At 52.6% G+C, this 18,839-nt stretch overlaps 1 protein-coding gene across 4 annotated transcripts in view; it reads right to left on the bottom strand.

Annotated features, from left to right (window-relative positions):
- Positions 1–376: 376 nt before the first annotated feature.
- SUPT5H (SPT5 homolog, DSIF elongation factor subunit) overlaps positions 377–18,839 on the bottom strand; it is a 30,267-nt gene continuing 11,804 nt past the window's right edge. For all 4 annotated transcript variants that reach the window (XM_047789711.1, XM_047789715.1, XM_047789714.1 and 1 more), the window contains exons 7-30: positions 18,680–18,748; positions 18,508–18,573; positions 18,218–18,248; positions 17,556–17,624; positions 11,865–12,116; positions 10,450–10,539; positions 10,279–10,349; positions 8,864–8,969; positions 8,536–8,629; positions 8,311–8,447; positions 7,725–7,880; positions 7,476–7,622; positions 6,499–6,645; positions 6,285–6,410; positions 4,792–4,876; positions 4,373–4,492; positions 4,188–4,290; positions 3,983–4,110; positions 3,789–3,894; positions 3,199–3,357; positions 2,916–3,084; positions 2,596–2,799; positions 872–967; positions 377–793 (exon numbers count right to left, since the gene is read on the bottom strand). In XM_047789711.1, coding sequence (XP_047645667.1) covers positions 650–793; positions 872–967; positions 2,596–2,799; positions 2,916–3,084; positions 3,199–3,357; positions 3,789–3,894; positions 3,983–4,110; positions 4,188–4,290; positions 4,373–4,492; positions 4,792–4,876; positions 6,285–6,410; positions 6,499–6,645; positions 7,476–7,622; positions 7,725–7,880; positions 8,311–8,447; positions 8,536–8,629; positions 8,864–8,969; positions 10,279–10,349; positions 10,450–10,539; positions 11,865–12,116; positions 17,556–17,624; positions 18,218–18,248; positions 18,508–18,573; positions 18,680–18,748 — 2,875 coding nt within the window. In that variant the 3' untranslated portion in view covers positions 377–649. The remainder of the gene's footprint in view (positions 794–871; positions 968–2,595; positions 2,800–2,915; positions 3,085–3,198; positions 3,358–3,788; positions 3,895–3,982; positions 4,111–4,187; positions 4,291–4,372; positions 4,493–4,791; positions 4,877–6,284; positions 6,411–6,498; positions 6,646–7,475; positions 7,623–7,724; positions 7,881–8,310; positions 8,448–8,535; positions 8,630–8,863; positions 8,970–10,278; positions 10,350–10,449; positions 10,540–11,864; positions 12,117–17,555; positions 17,625–18,217; positions 18,249–18,507; positions 18,574–18,679; positions 18,749–18,839) is intronic.

Raw genomic sequence — 18,839 nt, 5'->3', positions numbered from 1 at the left:
TCCTCGTTCCCATGCCCAAGCTCTTAGACAAGCTACAGCAATGCTGGCATCACTGCTGATGGCCTCAAGAGAAAGGACCATCAAATGCTGCACCATAGGAGGAATCTGTTTCCAATTTAATATTAACCGATTTTTACTTTACTCAAGCATGAATAAGACGGAACTTTGTCAATTACATGACAAGCTCTGTTCTAATAATCTCTTTCCAACATCTTACACATTCAAGAGCCCTCGGGGTAGGGAGTATCATTTTCTAGATGAGAACACTGAGGTTTATGTAGACAGTAGACTGTTTCTTACCTAAGACCACACAGGTAAGTGGGGTCTGCAAATGACCCACCTCACAAACTGGAACACAGGCCCACACACGCCCGACTTTTGACCAAAGAGCTTTTTATTAAAGACCATAACACAAAAGCAAGCCGAGGAAGGTGGGGTACAAGAAGGTGGGGACCCTCCCCCAGACTCTACTCTGATTCCCATGAATAGGGAGGAAGATAGGAACCCAGAAATGAAAATAAAAGAAATCCTGAACAATCAGGCTAACCCTGCTCCAGGCCCCAGATCCTGTGTCAGAGCCAAGGGCCAGGGGAGGAAGGAGGGACACTTTCCATCTGCCAGACATGTGCCAGAGTCCACCCTGCCTGTCTCAGGCCTCCAGGAGCTTCCCCAGGAAGCGGAGGTTGAGGATCTTGAGCTGTTCATCAAGGTCCATGCGGACAATGCCATCCTCGCCATCAATGCTCAGCAGGACACCTGTGGCTTCCCGATCCTCACCCAGGATCACCTTCACCTGGGGCGGGGGACACACACACAAGGTCAGGGTCCGAGGCGCAGCCCAATGCCCCCACGTTCCTTTGTCCTCTCTTACCTTGTTGTTCTTGGTGGGGGTGATGGGCTCCAGGTGCTCACTGGAGATGCTGACAACCTTCTCACTGTCCTTCAGGTACACAGAGCACATGCCTCCCTGGGGGTGGGGACAGCCTGGTCAGCCTGGCCTACTCCCAACACAGACCCGATACCCACCCTCAGGGGACACAGGATCAGGGTTCATTCTAAGAAGTCACTTTTCCAAGGTGACACAGGAGCAGAAAAGGTCAAAGCTGGGCCGGTTCCAAGACCTGGGGTCTGCAGTGTGCAGGGTGGGGTGATGAGATTAGCAAGGCAAGCACCAACATGAAGCCAACTTAAGCCAACAGGGAGACTGCTTGTCAGGCTCTTGACTCTCTGTGTTCCAAACTGGCCTCAGCTTCCCCCCAACATTTGTTCCTCCTCCTGGGCCTCTGTCTCTCAGGAATGGCCCCACGGTCCCCAGTCAGCAACTTCAACAACCTCCAGCTCTGAGGCCTGCCCATTCAGCCTCCCAAGGGTCCTCCCTCCCTCTTTTCCTCCCCCCAGGCCCATCTCACCACACCTAATCCATCTGTGACAGACCAGCACAGCTCTGGTGCCACCACTCCTCCCAGTGCCCTCAGGACACAATCCAAGATCCGCAGGCTGGCATGTGACTGGCTCCAGCCACTTCTCTGGCCTCCTTCGTCACCTTCCCCCTTGAGTCTTTATGTTCCAGCCACAATGAAGAGGCTCCACTCCCCAGATAAGCCAGGCCTTCCCTCACCTCCAGGCCTTTGTACCTGCCCTCTATCTGGAATGCACTCAGCCCTCTCCCCAGCCATTTCCCCTGGCTTACTCCTGTTCATCCTTCAGGTCTCGACACAGATGTCACCTTTTCCAGGAAGCCCTCCCTGACCCCTTCCGAAGTGGGATAAAGTGCCTCCCCTGGGTTAATGCAGTCCTCTTTGCCCTCTGGGCTTCTCACATCCCAGCTCTAGCCACCAGGGCTGTCACTGTCTGGGGACATGTATCTCCCCCACTGGAATGTGAGATCTGTGAGGGCAGGGCCTAGAGCTAGCTTTGTCTCTTGGTGTTTAATTAATTCAATATTTACTGAAGAGCCAACAAAGTGCCAGTCACTCATCTAAGAACTGGGGCCACTTAGGAAGAAAATACAGGTTTGGTAATCAAAGAACCACCCTAGGGTCAACTTTAAGCTTTGAGGCAGCAGGTAGGTACCATGAAAAAGAATTGCATGGACCCATAAGAGACAGACCTGAGATAGCCCAGGTGTTTCCCTGAAGGATGAGGAGTTCACTAGACAAAGAATGAAGGAAAGAGAGTTCTAGACAGAGGAAAGGGATGAGCAAAGGTCCTGAGGCTAGAGAGAACTCAGTGACTGTGAGGAATGCAGGGGGCAGGCGGAGCTGGGGCAGGGGGCACCCAGCCCAAGCCTGCACAGAGGAGCACTCAGTCCGCCTTACTGAACTGATCTCAGAAGTGTTTTGTTAAAAAGAAACCATACTCCTGGGTGCAAGTCACTGTCCCAGGCTGTTGGGACCCAGCCGTGAGCACAAAAGGCAGAAATCCCTGCCTTGTGGAGTTGGCATGCTAAACCTTTTCACATCTTTTTTCCCAGCTTTAAAAGGGTATTGGAAGATGTGGATAGACAGTAAAAAACAACAAAAGAACAGTAACCACAGAGACTGGGGACCCAAACAGGAGTATGCCTGCCCATCCACCAGCCTGGGCCCCGCTTACCGTGACACTTCGGATGACACCTGTCTGCCCCACCACTTGTGTATCCAGGTAGGTGTCCCGCACCTTCACCTGGATGTCAGTGGTTACCCAGTCGCTGGAGTTCTGCTCAATGCCTGAGCCAGGCGTGTGTGGGTTGTAGCCACCAGGGGAGGGAGCTCCGGGTGTCATCGGACTATAGCCAACGGGGCTAGGGCTTGGGCTGGCCTGAGGGGAAAATGGAATGGGGTTGTTGGGAACAAGTCATTTGGCCTGGCTGTCCCAATAGGCCCAAGGCCCACACTAGCCCTGCACCCTCAAGGACACTGCAAGCTGACCAGTACCTGATAGGCCATGGGCGAGGGTGTGGGGTGGTAGCTGGCTGGTGAGTGGGTGTTCTGGTAGCCTGCGGGGCTTGGCGCCACCTGGTGGTAGCTCTGCGGGCTGGGGCTGGGCTGGTAGGAGCCTTGTGGGGAGGGGGCCGCATAGGGGGAGAACTGGTCTGTGTTGTACCTGCAGAAACAAGGAGAGAGGGGCACTGGTTGGGGGTGGTGGGGAAGAGAAGGAGGTGGTGGCAGTGGGGAGGGTCTGGGCTGCGGCTGGTAAGACTAGCCCCAGTGCACTCACATAGCTGGTGTCCCCGGTGTCTGCGGGTTGTACTGTGGGTTGACCTGTGGGGATGAGGGGTCTGGGTAGCCAGGTGTTTGGGGGTTGGGGGTGCCCCCGTAAGCCTGTGGGGATGGAGTAGGCTCGTCATCGAAGGCATACTCATACTCTTCTTCAGCCCTGTTGGGGAGAGAAATGTGTTCAGAATAACTGGTGATCACAACAACGCAGCAAAAACTTCTAGGCAAGCACCGAACTAGGCAACTTCATCCTCACAACAGCCCCATCCAGAGGCCTCCATTTCGTAAGTGAGGTGACTGGGAAACAGAGATGAGGTCGCCTGCCCAAGGTCACACAACCAGTCACCGGACCAAGGTCACACAATCTGTCTCTAAGTCCACGCCATGCCCCTGTGATGAAGTGGAGAGATGACTTCGTCTCTAGCCCCAGCCTTGCCTGCACCTTCACACAACCAGCCTGGGGCTGGGAGCAGAAAACTCGGGCTGCGCTGTACAGACCCGTCCATCCCACAGAAACCTAGCAAAACCACTCACCCTCACGGTACCTGCAGCCAGGGGCTCAGGGAACCCACCCCAGCTCCTGGGCCTCACCTAGACGGTGTGTTAGGGTTGTTGGGGTCCCAGGCTCCACTCTGTGCAGGAGTGCGGCTGCCGTCATGCAGGGGCGTCTGAGAGCCATAATGTGGGGTGCGGCTGCCTAGAATAGAAGATGCGCATCCATCAGCTCCACCTGGTCTCTAGATCCCCCACGCTGCCCCTCATCCTTACCCCTTGGGCGTGCTCACCATCCTGGAGAGGGGTCTGAGAACCATACATGGGCGTGCGGGAGCCAGAGCCATACATGGGCGTCTGGGAACCATACATGGGCGTCCGTCCGTAGGTTGAGGTCATGCCGCCCGGGCGCCGTGAGCCCCTGTAAACAAAGAGAACAAGTGGGATGAATAGGGCCCTCTCAGCGCCCAACAACCTCCCTCCTGGCCCGGCCCGTACACTGTGGTGAGCCGCTGACGGTCCACTGAGATGGTCTGGCAGGTGGAGTGCAGCTCCACGCGGGCCGTGGACTCCGTGGCATCTTTTACCACGCCAATGTAGCCTGGGGGGGAAGCAGGAGGTCAGGCCAGGTGGGCTCTCCTTCACCACGCCCTCCCCAAGCCTCCCGGGGCCTCGCAGGTCACCTTTGTAGGGCCCCTGGGAGATGCGCACAGTCTGGCCGATGAGCTCGTTGTCTCTCCGCCCCCGGCCCCTGCTCATGCCGCCGCCACCACCACCAGGGCTGCCAAAGCCTCCTCGCTGACCTGCGGAGGAAGAAAGTCACCAGTCCCAAGCTATGACCACAGCCAGGGTACCTTCAAGCCCCCTCTTCACGTGACTGCCCTCACCCTCGGGTTAGGAGCCTCCTCTGGAGCCCCCCCACCAGAGCCCTGGGCTCTCCCACTGCAGCCCTGCCCATGCTAGGCTGCCATGGTGGGGGGCGGGGCCCCACTGGGCTGTGAGCTCCATCATGGGCGGGCCCAGGGCAGATGCTCAGTGAGTATGGGCTGAGCAACCTCCCTCCTCCATCCCCAGACACACTCCCACCCCAAATCCCCCTCACCTCCAGCGCTGGGGTGCATGGGGCTGCTGATCCGGGGGCTCATAGGGGCAAAGCCGCCTACTGTGAAGTTGGTCACATCTCGCGGCTAGGGGAAGGGCAAGAAGTGACCTGGCAGGCCAGGCCTGGGTGACAGGCTCCCGGCCCCGCCCCACACTGCTTGCTGCCGTTTGGGAACAGTTAATTCTTGATCCTGCCCAGCAGCCCTCCTCCTGGTTCACAATGCCTCAACTGCCATCCCTATGCCACTGTGGGCCTGTCAACCAAGAGGCCCAGGCCTCCCTGGGCAAACAGTAGGACTAAACTGTGGTGGTCAAGGATTCAAACAAAAACTGCAAGTCATGGGAATTCAGCATTCCATTTGTAGGGCCCTGAGAAAACCATCTCCATGTCCCAGTTCCCCATATCCCAGGTCTATTTTTTTTTTTTTTTGGTCTTTTTGCCATTTCTTGGGCCGCTCTTGCAGCATATGGAGGTTCCCAGGCTAGGGGTCTAATTGGAGCTGTAGCCACCGGCTACAACAGAGCCACAGCAACATGGGATCCGAGCTGCATCTGCGACCTGCACCACAGCTGACGGCAACGCCAGATCCTTAACCCACTGAGCAAGGCTAGGGATCGAACCCGCAACTTCATGGTTCCTAGTTGGATTCGTTAACCACTGAGCCACGACGGGAACTCCATCATATCCCAGGTCTGATTTCCTTTCTGGAAAGGAAGTTTTTTTTTTTTTTTTTTTTAGGGCTTCCCTGCGGCATATAGAGGTCCCTGGGCTAAAGGGCCAATCAGAGCTGCAGCTGCTGGCCTACACCACAGCCACAGGAACACCAGATCCAAGCTGAGTCTGCCACCTACACCACAACTCACAGCAACACCAGATCCTTAACCCACTGAGTGAGGCCAGGGATCAAACCTGCATCCTCATGGATACTAGTCAGGTTCTTAACCCGCTGAGCCACAACGGCAACTCTGGAAACTTTTGTTCTGTACCACTTCCCTATAAATCCCACCTCAAGACCTTTGTACTTGCTGTCTCCTGAGAATCCTTCCTTCAGGTTCTGCTCAAATGCCGTCTCCTCAAGGTCTTTTCTCAACCTCCTCTATCTAAAGCAGCAGCCCCAACATTCTCTAGCTCTTTATCCTGTTCTCTTTCTCTCCACGGTGCTTGCCATCAGTGTATTGATGGATCTGTAGGTGTATCTTTTGATCTGTTCATCTCCAAAAAGCATACTCCAGAAAAGTACTAGAAGGGCAGAGATCTGTGTCTTTCACTGCCACATCTGCAGTGTCAAGCACCTGACAATTACAGAATAAAACTGAAAGTAAATAGCTTAGAGTCCCAATAAGCTTTTTTCCCCCACATTTTGCCAAGGACCTGACACTGACATCTGCCCTCCAAGTACTCCACAAGCCCATTCTTGTCACGCCTGGGACCGGGGAAGGCCAGAGACCCACACCAGAAAGCCGACAGACAGGGCGCCACAGTGCCCGCCTCACCTTCGAGCCCCCTGCCAGCACCAGGTGGCGGGTCTTGCAGACAAACATGCCCCCATTCTCCACCAGTTTCTTGCAATGCAGGAAGGCGAAGCTTCGGAACAGATGGCGAATCTCGCCTTCCCGGCCCTGGATGAGGGAAGGCCAGTCACGCTCGTGGCCACGCCCCCACCACAACGCTCCCCGATGCAAAAGATGGGCAGGAGCTCATACTCACCGAGTGAGGGCCATCAATGACCTTGACGATGTCTTTCACATGGATGTTGTTCTGTTCGGAGTCCAGGGCCACGGCAAAGCGGTTGTCCTTCTTCCGGGTCACAGCCTGGTGCCTGACAGTCACCACCTTCCCATACATGTTCAGCACCTATGAAGGAGGAGAGGGGATGCTGAGGGGCTGAGAGTGGCGAAGGGTGACACGGAGCAGGGCTCCCCTGGAGTGGGATGAGTCTTCCTGTGGGAGACAGTCCCAAGCTCGGGAGGATGTCTAAACTCCCTGCCTCTGGGGCAGGCAATGCCACGAAACCACCCCCTAGGCATGGGGTCGACCAAAAATGTTTTCCATCATTCCAGAACACCCTCTGGGAGCAGAGTCCATTCCAGCTGAGTGTCAGGGACCTGAGAGATGGGTGGAGGAACAGACATTAACATATAGCTAATGTTTACACGTTACTCTGTGCCAGGTTCCCTGTTAAATTCTTCACTTGAGATTTCACAGAGGCCTCAAAACTTCTGAGATGGATGCTGTCACAATTCCCAATTTTACAGACAGGAAAATCTCAGGCTCAGAGAGGGAAAGTTACTAGCCCAGGGTCACACAGCACAGAGCAACAGAGCTGAGATGTGATTCCAGAGCCCAGGGTTCTAAGTGTTTGTGCTCTGTGGCTCCCACATCCATGCTGAAGAGGAAGAAGGCAGCAGCAGCACCCAGCCCCTGAGCCAGCACCAAATGCCTGGGTGCATACCTGGTCTCAGGGATTCAGTCACAACCCTGAAGCACACGCTGCTATCTCCTTTGCACAGGGTGTGCTGCTGAGGCACAGAGAGGGTAAGTGACAGGCACTTGCCCGATGCCACACAGACAGGTGACAGAGCCGTCTGGGTTCTTAGCCACATGCTCTGCCACCTCTAGGATGAGCAGCTAGAGGGAGAAGAAGCCCCTAAAGTTAAGCCCGCCTCTGCGTGTAGCACACACACCTGGAAGGTCTCCCGCTCCAGTCGCACAATGACACCCACGGTCTGGGGGTCCAACTGCACCAGCTCCCCCCACTCGTGCTGGCCCCCAACATCCACACCCGATGCCGTCTCCGAGCAGAGCTGCAGGTCCCGGGGGAGCACCTTCAGCTGTGGCAGATGGACAAGGGTGAAGGAAGCAGGGTCACACGGCTGGTCAGCCTCTGTCTCCTCCCGGCACAGCCTCCCCACTGCCAGCCTCCCACCAGCTACCTCGTGCATGGTGAGGTCGGAGAAGAGGATGACAAAGTTCTCTTCCACCCGCACGATGAGGCCCGTGTCGCCCTCGAATCGGCCGGCGATCACCTTCACGTGGTCCCCCATCTTGAAGTACTTCCGCAGCTCCTGGGCCGGGAACTCCAACATGTCCTGGGATTGGATGTGGCGACAGCGAACAGGTAAGGGGACGGCACCACTACCTACCGCCTACTCATCCTCGGATTCCATTCGCGTTCTCGGAAAGACCCTGGCCAAACCCCACTCCAGGCTCACACCACCCAACCGCGGACGACCCTGGGCCACACGGACAGCCCTGAGCCTGCCCTGGAGACACAGGAGATCAGCCGGGACAACACTTACCCACAAAAAGACAGCCTGTCCCCAAGACGTGACACCAGGCGAGATGCCTCCTCAGACCCGCCTAGAGACCGCCTCACCCCAGACACACCACGCTAGGCCTGGACAAGCCTCAGACGCGCCGCCCCGAAGCAGACTACCCCCAGACAGGAACCTCAAGATGACCCCATGCCTTCGTCCTGCCCTCAAGCCAGCACGTACGTGCAGGCAGCACGGCCCCCACCTTGAGGTCCTCGTGCTTGGGCATGATGGTGATCTTGTTGCCGTCCACGCTGAGGATCTTGCCCTGAAGGTTGATGAGCTCGCCCTCACACACCTCCACGTTGTCCCCAGGCTGGAAGTTGTGTTCCCGCTCCTTCCCTGCAGGGGCAGACACAGGGCTAACCTGGGAGCTGCTCCCCGCGGGCCACCCCCTCCCTGGCCAGGGTTACGGACCGGGACCAAATACCTGTGCTTTCGGTCACCACCTCAAGGTCGATGCCCTCTGGCTGGTCCTCAAATTTCTCCAGCTCAGAGAGTGTGGGCTTCACACCCTCTGTGATCTGAGCCCCAAGGGACAGGAGGGAGACAAGGCAGTGGACCAAGGTCAGTGTCACAGCCCAGCTGAGTGGGCTGGAAATGGTGCGGTTATTCCCCGGGGGACACTCCCAACTTGAGGATGATGCGGGACAGGCCCAAGTAACCCACTGCCCTGGGGCTCGGATGTCAGGAGGGGGAGAAAGCTTATCCTCCCCGCTCCCCAGTACCATTCGCACGATTCCCTCTGGGACCCTCACCACGGCAGACATGGCAAAGCTCTTGAACAGAAAGCCCTTCCGGCTGTAACGGTTCCCCTCGAAGATGAGGAAATCACCATCAGAAGCAACATCACCCCCCAGGGACCTGGGATTTTGTCGGGGAAAGAAGATTGGAAGGGAAGGTTAAGAGGAGAATCTTGGAATCTTGCTGTGCCTCCCTCTTGCCCACTGGCAACAGGCGAAGAGGACAAGGGACAGCTGAGCCCTCCCGTCCCGGCACGTTACACCCTCCTGCGGGAGGGACGCCTCACAAGGCTCAAAGGCCCAGGCTCAATGGAAGGGCACACAGCGCCCCCTCCGGGCACCCTGCTGCCCCTTCCCTGCTTTAATTTTCACCACAGTACCCATCACCCTCTGATGAGACACGGTTTGACCCGTCCCCCTGTAACTAGAATGGCAACTCCAGGAGGCCGGAGCCTCAGCATCTCTTATTCGCCCTTTCCCCTGCGATAGCGCCTGGTACGGGGCAGGTGCTCAGTAGACAAAGTATCAAAGTCTCAGTGCTAACAGGTAACATCCAGGGACACATGTGACCGCCCTACTTCCCCCAAAGCCCGTGGCATCAGTAATATGACCCTAGTTTTCCAGGGAACTGAGAGAATGAGGCGCAGGGAGGGCACACCACGTGGCCAAGGTGGCTGAGTCCAAGAGTCTAACAGTCACAGCTCAAAGCAGGGGGTGGGGCTCCCAGCTTCCGCTTTAACTCTACCAGCTCTGCATGTGGGGCGAGGGGACACTCCGTCCCTGCCCCATGCTTCTAGGGTAGGAGAGAAAGCCTGCTCCACTCTCCAAAAGGGGAGCAGCTCACGCTTTGATGGCTCAGTTATCTTCTCATTCACAAGGTGAATTTGGGAAGAGGAACATGACTTTGGGAAGAGCATCCCACTGGGCATGCCAGACCTGGTGTCGGATCGGCTGCTGGGGGCAGGGAAGGGTTTGTTCTTAGTAAGGGTTTGTCCAGTCAGGTGGAGAGCAGCGGTATAAATGTGTCCAATTCAGGCAGGCGAAGTATTACTCTGGCCTGACCTGAAGCATTAGCCCAGCCTGCCAGATCAAAAGGCTCATTCTACAACCCAGCCTTCGTCAGAATGAAGACCACAGTGTCACTGATTACTCGCCAAGCACTGTTCTAGCTACACACGCACATTCATCCAAGTCTCACTACCATCCTAGGAAGCGGGGTTACTATTGCTGATCTTTGCAGCAGAGGGAGCTGGGGCACATGGATGCTGAATAACCTGGCTGAGGCGACACGGCCAAGCTCACCACTCACAGACTAAACCACAGATGCGACTGGGGGCCCAGGCCTGCGGGAGAACCAGGAGAGGCACATCCTGCACCACAGCTCTGGGCACCCAGCCCAGCCCAGCCCAGCCCAGCCCAAGGACACTCACCTGATCTTTTCTGCATCAAAGAGCCTCTGTGGAGGCCGCTTAAACTTCTTCCTTTTGGCAAACCAGTCTTTCTGTGGAGGAAAAGAGGCAGGGGTGGGAAGGCTGAGAGACGAGGGCTTGGCCACCAGCAGAGGAGCCCCTCTCCCCACCAGCAGCACGTCCCCACGGTACCAAGCTCATGCGGGCCTTGATGCGGTCGTAGTCGATGCGGGGGATCATCTTCAGGGAGATGGTGTTTTGGCTGGGCTCCACATAATCCACCTGCGAGGACAGACGCGGGTCAGAGGGGCCTGGCCTCCCTCCCTAGATCAGACGCAGGAAGGCGAGGGACAGAGGGCGATGTGGAAGGAAGGAGACTGCTAACACCCCCCCAGAGTTTGCTCTCTAGCCCGTCTTTCCTCAGTTCTGAAGCTGAGTATCCCACTCTTGGTTTGACATCTCCACTTGGATGTCTAAAAGGTCCCTCAAGGAGTTCCCACTGTGGCTCAGTGGTAATGAACCCAACTAGAATCCACAAGGATGCCAGTTCAATCCCTGGCCTCGCTCAGTGGGTTGAGGATCCGGCATTGCCGTGAGCTGTGGTGTAGGTCACGGACATGGCTTGGATCTGGCCTTGCTGTGGCTGTGGTGCAGGCAGGCAGCTGATTTGACCCCATAACCTGGGAACTTGCATATGCTGCGGGAGTGGCCCTGAAAAGCAAAAAATAAGTAAGTACAAGGTCCCTCAAGCCTGCCATAACTGCAACCTAACCTCCTGACCGCCCCGAACGTGCTCCGCTGCCCCGCCCCCGGCCTTTCTCTTACAGCCACAGCCAACTTGGTGGATCCCATCAGCTCTGCCTTCAAAACTTCTGACCTCTCCCCCTCCTCTACCACTGCAACCTTGGTCCTGTCCCGCCATCACCTGCCACCTAGACTGTGGCGGCAGCCTCTGCACTGGTCTCCCTGTTCCTGTGCCCCATCCTGTCTTCTGCAGGGCTTCTCAGGCGAGTAGCCCTCTGCTGTGAGGGGCTGTCCTGGGCCTTGACAGATGTTAGCGGCACCCCTGGCTTCTATCCACTAGATGCTAGACTCGAGTCCCCCCTCAGCTGAAACACACACTGGGAAACGCCCCGGGGGGGCAGCCCCTGCTTGAGAACCAGTGGTCTAGCCTCAGTGCAGTCAGCAGACTAATCCCATCAAGACCCACGTCACACTGTGCCCCTCAGAACCCGCCGTCTCACTCCAATAAAAGCCAAAGCCCTTGGAAGGACACACGGGCCCTGCTGCCTCCCTGAGCTCCTCTCCTGCCACTCTCAGCCTCATTCATTCGACCTCAGCCGGTGATGGTCCCAGCTCCTGGGCTGCTCCTTCCACCACAGCTCTTCCCCAAACTCCGCACGGCTCACTCGCTCACCACCTTCGGGTCTCTGCTCAACACACACTGAGTGCACACAGCAGACGGCCACCCATTTCCTGTGTGCTCACAGCTCCAGGCTCTGTGTCACCTCAGCTGAGGGGGGTTCTGCTCCTTGCACGAGTTAGAAGGGTGGAAAGGACAAACAGGAAGAAGGGGGGGACAGAAGAGAGAGTCCAGCCCCACGCACCTGAGCGATGTCGTCCTTATAAATGCCCCGCTTGAGGCGGACCCAGGATTTTGGCTTCAGGTTGGCCACCTCCTTCACCACTTTGAGCACATCCGTCATCTCCTTAATGGGCACCATTTGCTGGTTCCAGTAGCCAAGCCGCAGGTTGCCCACGCCCTCGATGGCCTGCTTCACGTGGGTCTGCTTGTAGGCCTCCACGTAGATGTAGCCCTTCACGTGTTCTGGTGCCACTACCGACTTAATCTGCAGGGGCTGGAGGCCAAGCCGGGGAGAGACAGCAACATATGACTGTTAGTAACAGAAACCAGCGCCACCTCAGTGACCCTCTTGTGGGGATTTATCCTAAAGAAATGGGTTTGTGGAGTTTCTGTTGTGGCTCAGCAGTAACGAAACTAATTAGTACCCATGAGGATGCAGGTTCGATCCCTGGCCTCGTTCAGTGGGTTAAGGATCCTGTGTCACCAGGAGTTGTGGTGTAGGTCGCAGACATGGCTCAGGTCTGGCGTGGCTGTGGCTGTGGCCAGTAGCTACAGCTCCAATTGGACTCTTAGCCTGGGAACTTCCATATGCTGTGGGTGCGGTCCCAAAAAGAAAAAAAGAAACATGTTATGTTGGTGCAATGACCCTGACACAAGGATGTTCACTGCAGAGTTACTTTCATAGCAAACAAGACTGGAAAATTTTAAATACCTCCTAAAGAAGGATTTGTTAAAATATGGAATAACCATACAAGCACACATCACTTTATCGCACTCTGGCTTTACTACACTTTGCAGCTATTGCATTTTTTACAAACTGAAGGTCTGTGCCAGTCCTACATTGAGCAAGTCTATCAGTGCCATTTTCCCAAAGCATCATCATTTTTTTGGCTATGCCCACAGTATGTGAAAGTTCTCAGGCCAGGGAATGAACCCGTGCCACAGCAATGACCCAAGCTATTGCAGTAACAGTGCTGGATCCTTAAACCACTGCACCACAAGGGAAGTCCACCAGCATTATTATTATTATTATCATTATTTTGACTTTTTTAGGGCTGCACCTGAGGTATATGGACGTTCCCAGGCTAGGGGTTGAATGTGAGCTGCAGCTGCCAGCCTACACCACAGCCACAGCAATGCCAGAAATGAGCCACATCTGCAACCTACACCACAGCTCATGGCGACACTGGATCCTTAACCCACTGAATGTGGCCAGGGATCAAACCCACATCCTCATGGACTCTAGTCGGGGTCATTACCACTGAGTCTTAATGGGAATTCCCACGATTTTTAAATTAAGGTATGTACAGGAGTTTCTGCTATGGCACAACAAGATCGGCAGCATCTCTGAAGCACTGGGATGCAGGTTTGACCCCTGGCTCGGCACAGTGGGTTAAGGATGTGGCGTTGTCACAGCTAGAGTGTAGGTTGCAACTGCAGCTCGGATCTGATTCCTGGCCCAGGAACTACATATGCTGCAGGGCAGCCAAAAAAAGAAAAAAGAACAAAAAAAGTTAGGTATGTACAATATTTCTTTAGACATAATGCTATCACACGCTTAACAGAACAAAATATAGTGTAAATAAACATAACTGCTACATGCAGTGAGAAACCAAAAAATTCACGTGACTTGTTTTATTATGATATTCACTTTATTGCGGAGGTCTGGAACCAAATTCACAGTATCTCTGAGGTCTGCTTGTACCAGAACATATAATGTAATACTTAAAAACATAACGAGATAAAACTACATGCTGTGACACAGACAGATATCCACGTATGCTATATATAAACAGCAACTAGAACCGAAGAGAGTTGGAGTGGCTACACTAACAGCAGAACAGACCTTAAGAATAATCATTACCAGAGACAAAGGACACTTAATGACGATAAATATGTCAAAACATCAAGAAGCTATAACAATTATAAATATATGAACTGGGAGTTCCTGTTGTGGTTCAGCAATAACGAACCCAACCAGTGTCCATGAGGACATGGGTTCGATCCCTGGCCTCACTCAGTGAGTTAAGGATCTAGTGTTGCCATGAGCCATGGTGTAGGTCGCAGACACAGCTCGGATCTGGCGTTGCTGTGGCTGTGGTGTGGGCCGGCAGCTACAGCTCCAATTCGAACCCTAGCCTGGGAACTTCTATGTGCTTCAGCTGCGGCCCTAAAAAGACAAATGAAAATAAAAATAATAAATAGGAGTTCCCGTCGTGGCGCAGTGGTTAACGAATCCGACTAGGAACCATGAGGTTGCGTGTTCGATCCCTGCCCTTGCTCAGTGGGTTGACGATCCGGCGTTGCCGTGAGCTGTAGTGTAGGTTGCAGACGCGGCTCGGACCCCGCGTTGCTGTGGCTCTGGCGTAGGCCAGTGGCTACAGCTCCGATTCGACCCCTAGCCTAGGAACCTCCATATGCCGCGGGAGCAGCCCAAAGAAATAGCAAAAAGACAAAAATAAATAATAAATAAATAAATAAATATACATGAACCTAACAACAGAGTCTCAAAACATATGAAACAAAACTCAATAGGAATCAAGAGAGAAACTGGTAATTCCCCAATAATAACTAGAGACCACAACACTCAACTTTCAACAATAGACAGAACAACCAGACAGAAGATCAACAAGGAACAGAATAGCTGAGTAACTCTACGAACCAACAAGACCTAACAGACACCTGCAGGTAGAACACTCCATCATACACCAGTGGAGTTCTCAGGGCACACTGAACACTCTCTAAGAGAAACCACATAACAGAACATAAGACAAATCTCAATAAATGTAAAAGGAGTGAAATCATGTAAAGTATATTCTCCAACTACAAAGAATCAAGTTAGAAATCATTAACAGAGGAAATTTATCAAGTTCATAAATATGCAGAAACACACTTCCATGTAACCAGTGGGTCAGAGAAATAAGGGAAATTTCATAATATTTTGAGGAGTTCCTCGTCATGGAGCAGTGGAAACGAATCCGACTAGGAACCATAAGGTTGTGGGTTCAATCCCTGACCTCAACGTTGCCGTGAGCTGTGGTGTAGGTCACAGATGTGGCTCTGATACTGCATCGCTGTGGCTGTGGTATAGGCTGGCGGCTACAGCTCCAATTAGACCCCTAGCCTGGGAACCTCCATATGCCTCGGGTCGGCCCTAAAAAGATGAAAACAAAAACACAATATACTAAATTTATGGGAGGCAGAGAAAGCCATGCTTAGAAATAAATTTGTAACTGTGAACACCAACTTAAAGAAAGAAAAAAAAACCCCTTAAATCAATAACCTGAACTTTCACTTTAAGAAACTAGACAAGAAGAAATTAATCCCAAAGTAAGCAGAAGGAAAGAAACAATAAAGATCTGAGTGGAAATAAGTGAAACAGAGATTAGAAAAACAAGAGAAAACCATCAAAACCAAAACTGTTTCTTTGAAAAGATCAACAAATTTGGCAAACCTTTAGCCAGAGTGACCAAGAAAAAACAGAAAAAACTCAAATTACCAAAATCAGGAATGAAAGAAAGGGATTACTACCAACCAATCTTATTTTTTTGCTTTTTAGGGCCGCACTGGGGGCATATGGAAGTCCCAGGCTAAGAGTCCAACTGGAGCTACAGGTGTCAGCCTAAACCATAGCCACAGCAACGCCAGATCCGAGTCACATCTGCAATCTACACCACAGCTCATGGCAACACCAAATCCTCAACCCACTGAGCAAGGCCAGGGACTGAACCTGCAACTTGATGGTTCCTAGCCAGATTCACTTCCACCGCGTCACAACGGAAACTCCACTACCAATCAATCTTAAGGAGTTACAACGCAATATACAACAACTGTGTACCAATAAATTAGATAACCTAAATGAAATGAACATTTTTTTTTTTAGAAAGACAACTGACTCTAAAAGAAATAAAAAATCTGAATAGACCTACAAGAGGTAAAGATATTGAATATAAATGCAAAAATCTTTAATGATAGAGAACACCAAATCCAGCACCATACTTTTATATAGTATGTGAATTATATTTTATTTTTCAAAAAAGTAACTAGTTTGTTTCAGTGTTGGTTGTGATACTGAAAAATGTAAATGATCTTATATTTACTGGGCATGGAAAAATGATTATGGTATTGACCAAAGGCTCTGCAGAATAAAATCCATTTTATTTATCCATAAATAATATTTATTTATTTATTTATTTACTTATTTTCCTTTTTGGCCATGCAGAAAAGTTCCCAGGCCAGGGATCAAACCCCCGCCACAGCAGCACCAACTCCTATTTATTTTTCATAATGACCTATCTTTCATTATGCAAAAAAGATGGTTTGGAAAGACACACAAACCAATAGTAACTACTTCTGAAAAATGGATCTTGGGTATGGAGAAATTCTGGCTTCTGTAATATACATGTACCAGTTTGGGCCCAACTCAAGCAAGGTCACTAGAATCTTGCCCAGGGCACAAGGTAGAGGCTTGAGCACATTTAAAATTGTGATTTGGAGTTTCCATCGTGGCTCAGCGGAAACGAATCTGACTAGCATCCATGAGGATGCAGGTTCGATCCCTGGCCTTGCTCAGTGGGTTAAGGATCCAGTGTTGCTGTGAGCTGTGGTGTAGGTTGCAGACACAGCTCAGATCCTTCGTTGCTGTGGCTGTGGTATAGGCCAGCAGCTGTAGCTTCAGTTGGACCCCTAGCCTGGGAACCTCCATATGCCTGGGGTGCAGCCCTAAAAACAGAAAAAAAATTAAAATAAAATTATGATTTGCAAATCCTGCACTGTCCGCTTGGTCCCACTGATAAACACCTACTGCTTCAGCAGGTACAAGCAACGCATTCGGCCTAATACAAATCATACTGAGTGAGAAAGTTACTAGCCAGCATACCCTGACAATTCCAAAACCGACAATTATGCTTCTGACAAATATTACATTTACTGAACACAAGCTGCAGAACAAGCCCCAGCTCAGAACTGGACATGCCCAAAGATATTTAATCCTCATTGTGCTGAGGGGCAGGCAAGGGATGCAAAGAAGGGAGGCAGCTTGATCAATGTCACAGAGAGAGGAAGTGGGGGGGGGGGAAAGAGGCTTCAAACCCTACTAATCTAAAGGAAGACCTGTGTCCTTAAATGTAGCATCTGCTGCCTTGTGTGTAGGTGGCGTTACTTCTTGCTTCCCGTGCTGTGTGAGTGAGCCCTAAAGGGAGAAGGACCAGCTCTGGCATAGTCACCCCTGTATCCTCAGCATCTCTCAGAGCCAGAACCAGTCCAGAGGAGAGGTGCAGTGGATTCCGATAACTGAGTGAGAGAAGGAAGGAATTCTCCTCCCAACAGGCCTGTTCTCCGACACACTCAGCCACCACACCGCCCTGGGCTAGAACCCCCTCCCAAACGTGCGAGGGTGACAGCTGCCCGCCAGGGTTGATAAACAGGCAGAACTCACTCTCAGGAAGAGTTCAGGAAGCTAGACGGCTAACCTCCAGAGGGGGACAGGGGCTGGGGAACCCTGCTAGAAACGCAGAAAGAACAAAGACCACCTCTGTCAGGCCCAGACGAACACTCCGGTCATCCAGGGAGCGTCATTTTCTAGCTGGAGCAGCTCATCTAACAGGCAGTGCTGACCAGTGCAAGAGATATCTGGTACCCCTGAACCTGTACTGTCCCTCCCTCTGGGCTTTGTCCATCTCTCACCCCCAAGCGGCCTGCCTACTCAACTTACCGTGTCTGTGAATTGGTAGGCAATGAACTTGCGCATCAAGGAAATGGCTGTGGCCCGCTCCTCCCCAATCTGGAAAAAGAGAGGCCGACTTCAAAGAAATGACAAGATGGAGAACAGGACACAGAAAAGGAGGCAGGAGACAGCAGCAAGACAGATGGAGTCTGGGGAAGGGACAAGATAAGGGCCAGGGATTAAGGGATAAAAACTACTATAGAAAATAATATGTTTTATACCATAGCTAAAATAAAACAAAACTACAAGGACATATCATATGGCACAAGGAACATAGCCAATATTTCATAATAACTATAAATGGAGTATTTTTTAAATTATAAATCATTATTTTGTATACTTGAAACTTACATGACACTAGGTCAACTATATACCTCAATAAAAAAAGAAGAATCGCCGGCCCCCCTCCAAAAAAAAGTGGGAGAAAGAAGGGGACCAGGGAGATGTAGAAATACAGAGCAAAAGGGATGGACAAAAAGAAAAACAGGGGGAGCCACTGAGTAAGTGTAGGTGAGGAGGTGGAAGCTGGGGAGAGTGAAGAATGCAGAGACAGAAGGACCAGAGACTGACAGGTCAGGGAGACCCAGGTCAGACAGAAGCAAAGTCCCCCCAACAAGGCCTCCCCTACGCCCCAAGGCCAGTGTACACACCTTACACTTGACGGTCCACAGATTGGGATCCCTGACAAAAGAGGAAAAGGAACCCTCAGTGAAACATACAAATCACCGAGCCACCCCTCTTCCTCTCCCCGCTCTATCCTTCCATCCATAAGCAGAAGGAAGGGGAGAGAAAAGCACCAACCAGGCCCCCTCCTCTTCCCCCACATCCACCACTCGGTCTGTGTGACTCTGCATCCTGACTTACTTCAGCAAGGGACCCTGGTGGGTACAGGAGCCTAGGACAAGACTCCCACCCCAGCCCTCCTGTCCCAACCCCTTACTTGACTCCCGGAAGCAACTGCTGTTGGGTGATGTCATCCGAGAGCTCGTCAGATCCTCCGTACACCCTGGAGAAAGAAGAGTAGTCAGGAGGAAGGGGTCTGTCAGACCCCTGACCCTTCTCCGAAAGGGACCCCTGCTCCTAGCCCCCGTCGGCCCAGCCCACGCCCTTACGTCTCGCCCACAGATGACTTGGCGTATTTCTTCATGTAATACTCGCCCAATTCTTCTTCTCGCTGGTCCCTGGGGTGTAAGGGGGAAGGCAAACAGAAGTGCATGTTGAGGAGAGGAGGGTGGGCTGACCTGCCCCCAGTCTCACCCTCTCCCCTCCCTG

Source organism: Phacochoerus africanus, chromosome 8, assembly GCF_016906955.1.
Source record: "Phacochoerus africanus isolate WHEZ1 chromosome 8, ROS_Pafr_v1, whole genome shotgun sequence".
NCBI lineage: Eukaryota > Metazoa > Chordata > Mammalia > Artiodactyla > Suidae > Phacochoerus > Phacochoerus africanus.
Note: the sequence above shows the minus strand (reverse complement) of the source record. Positions and strands in the feature narration are given on the sequence as shown.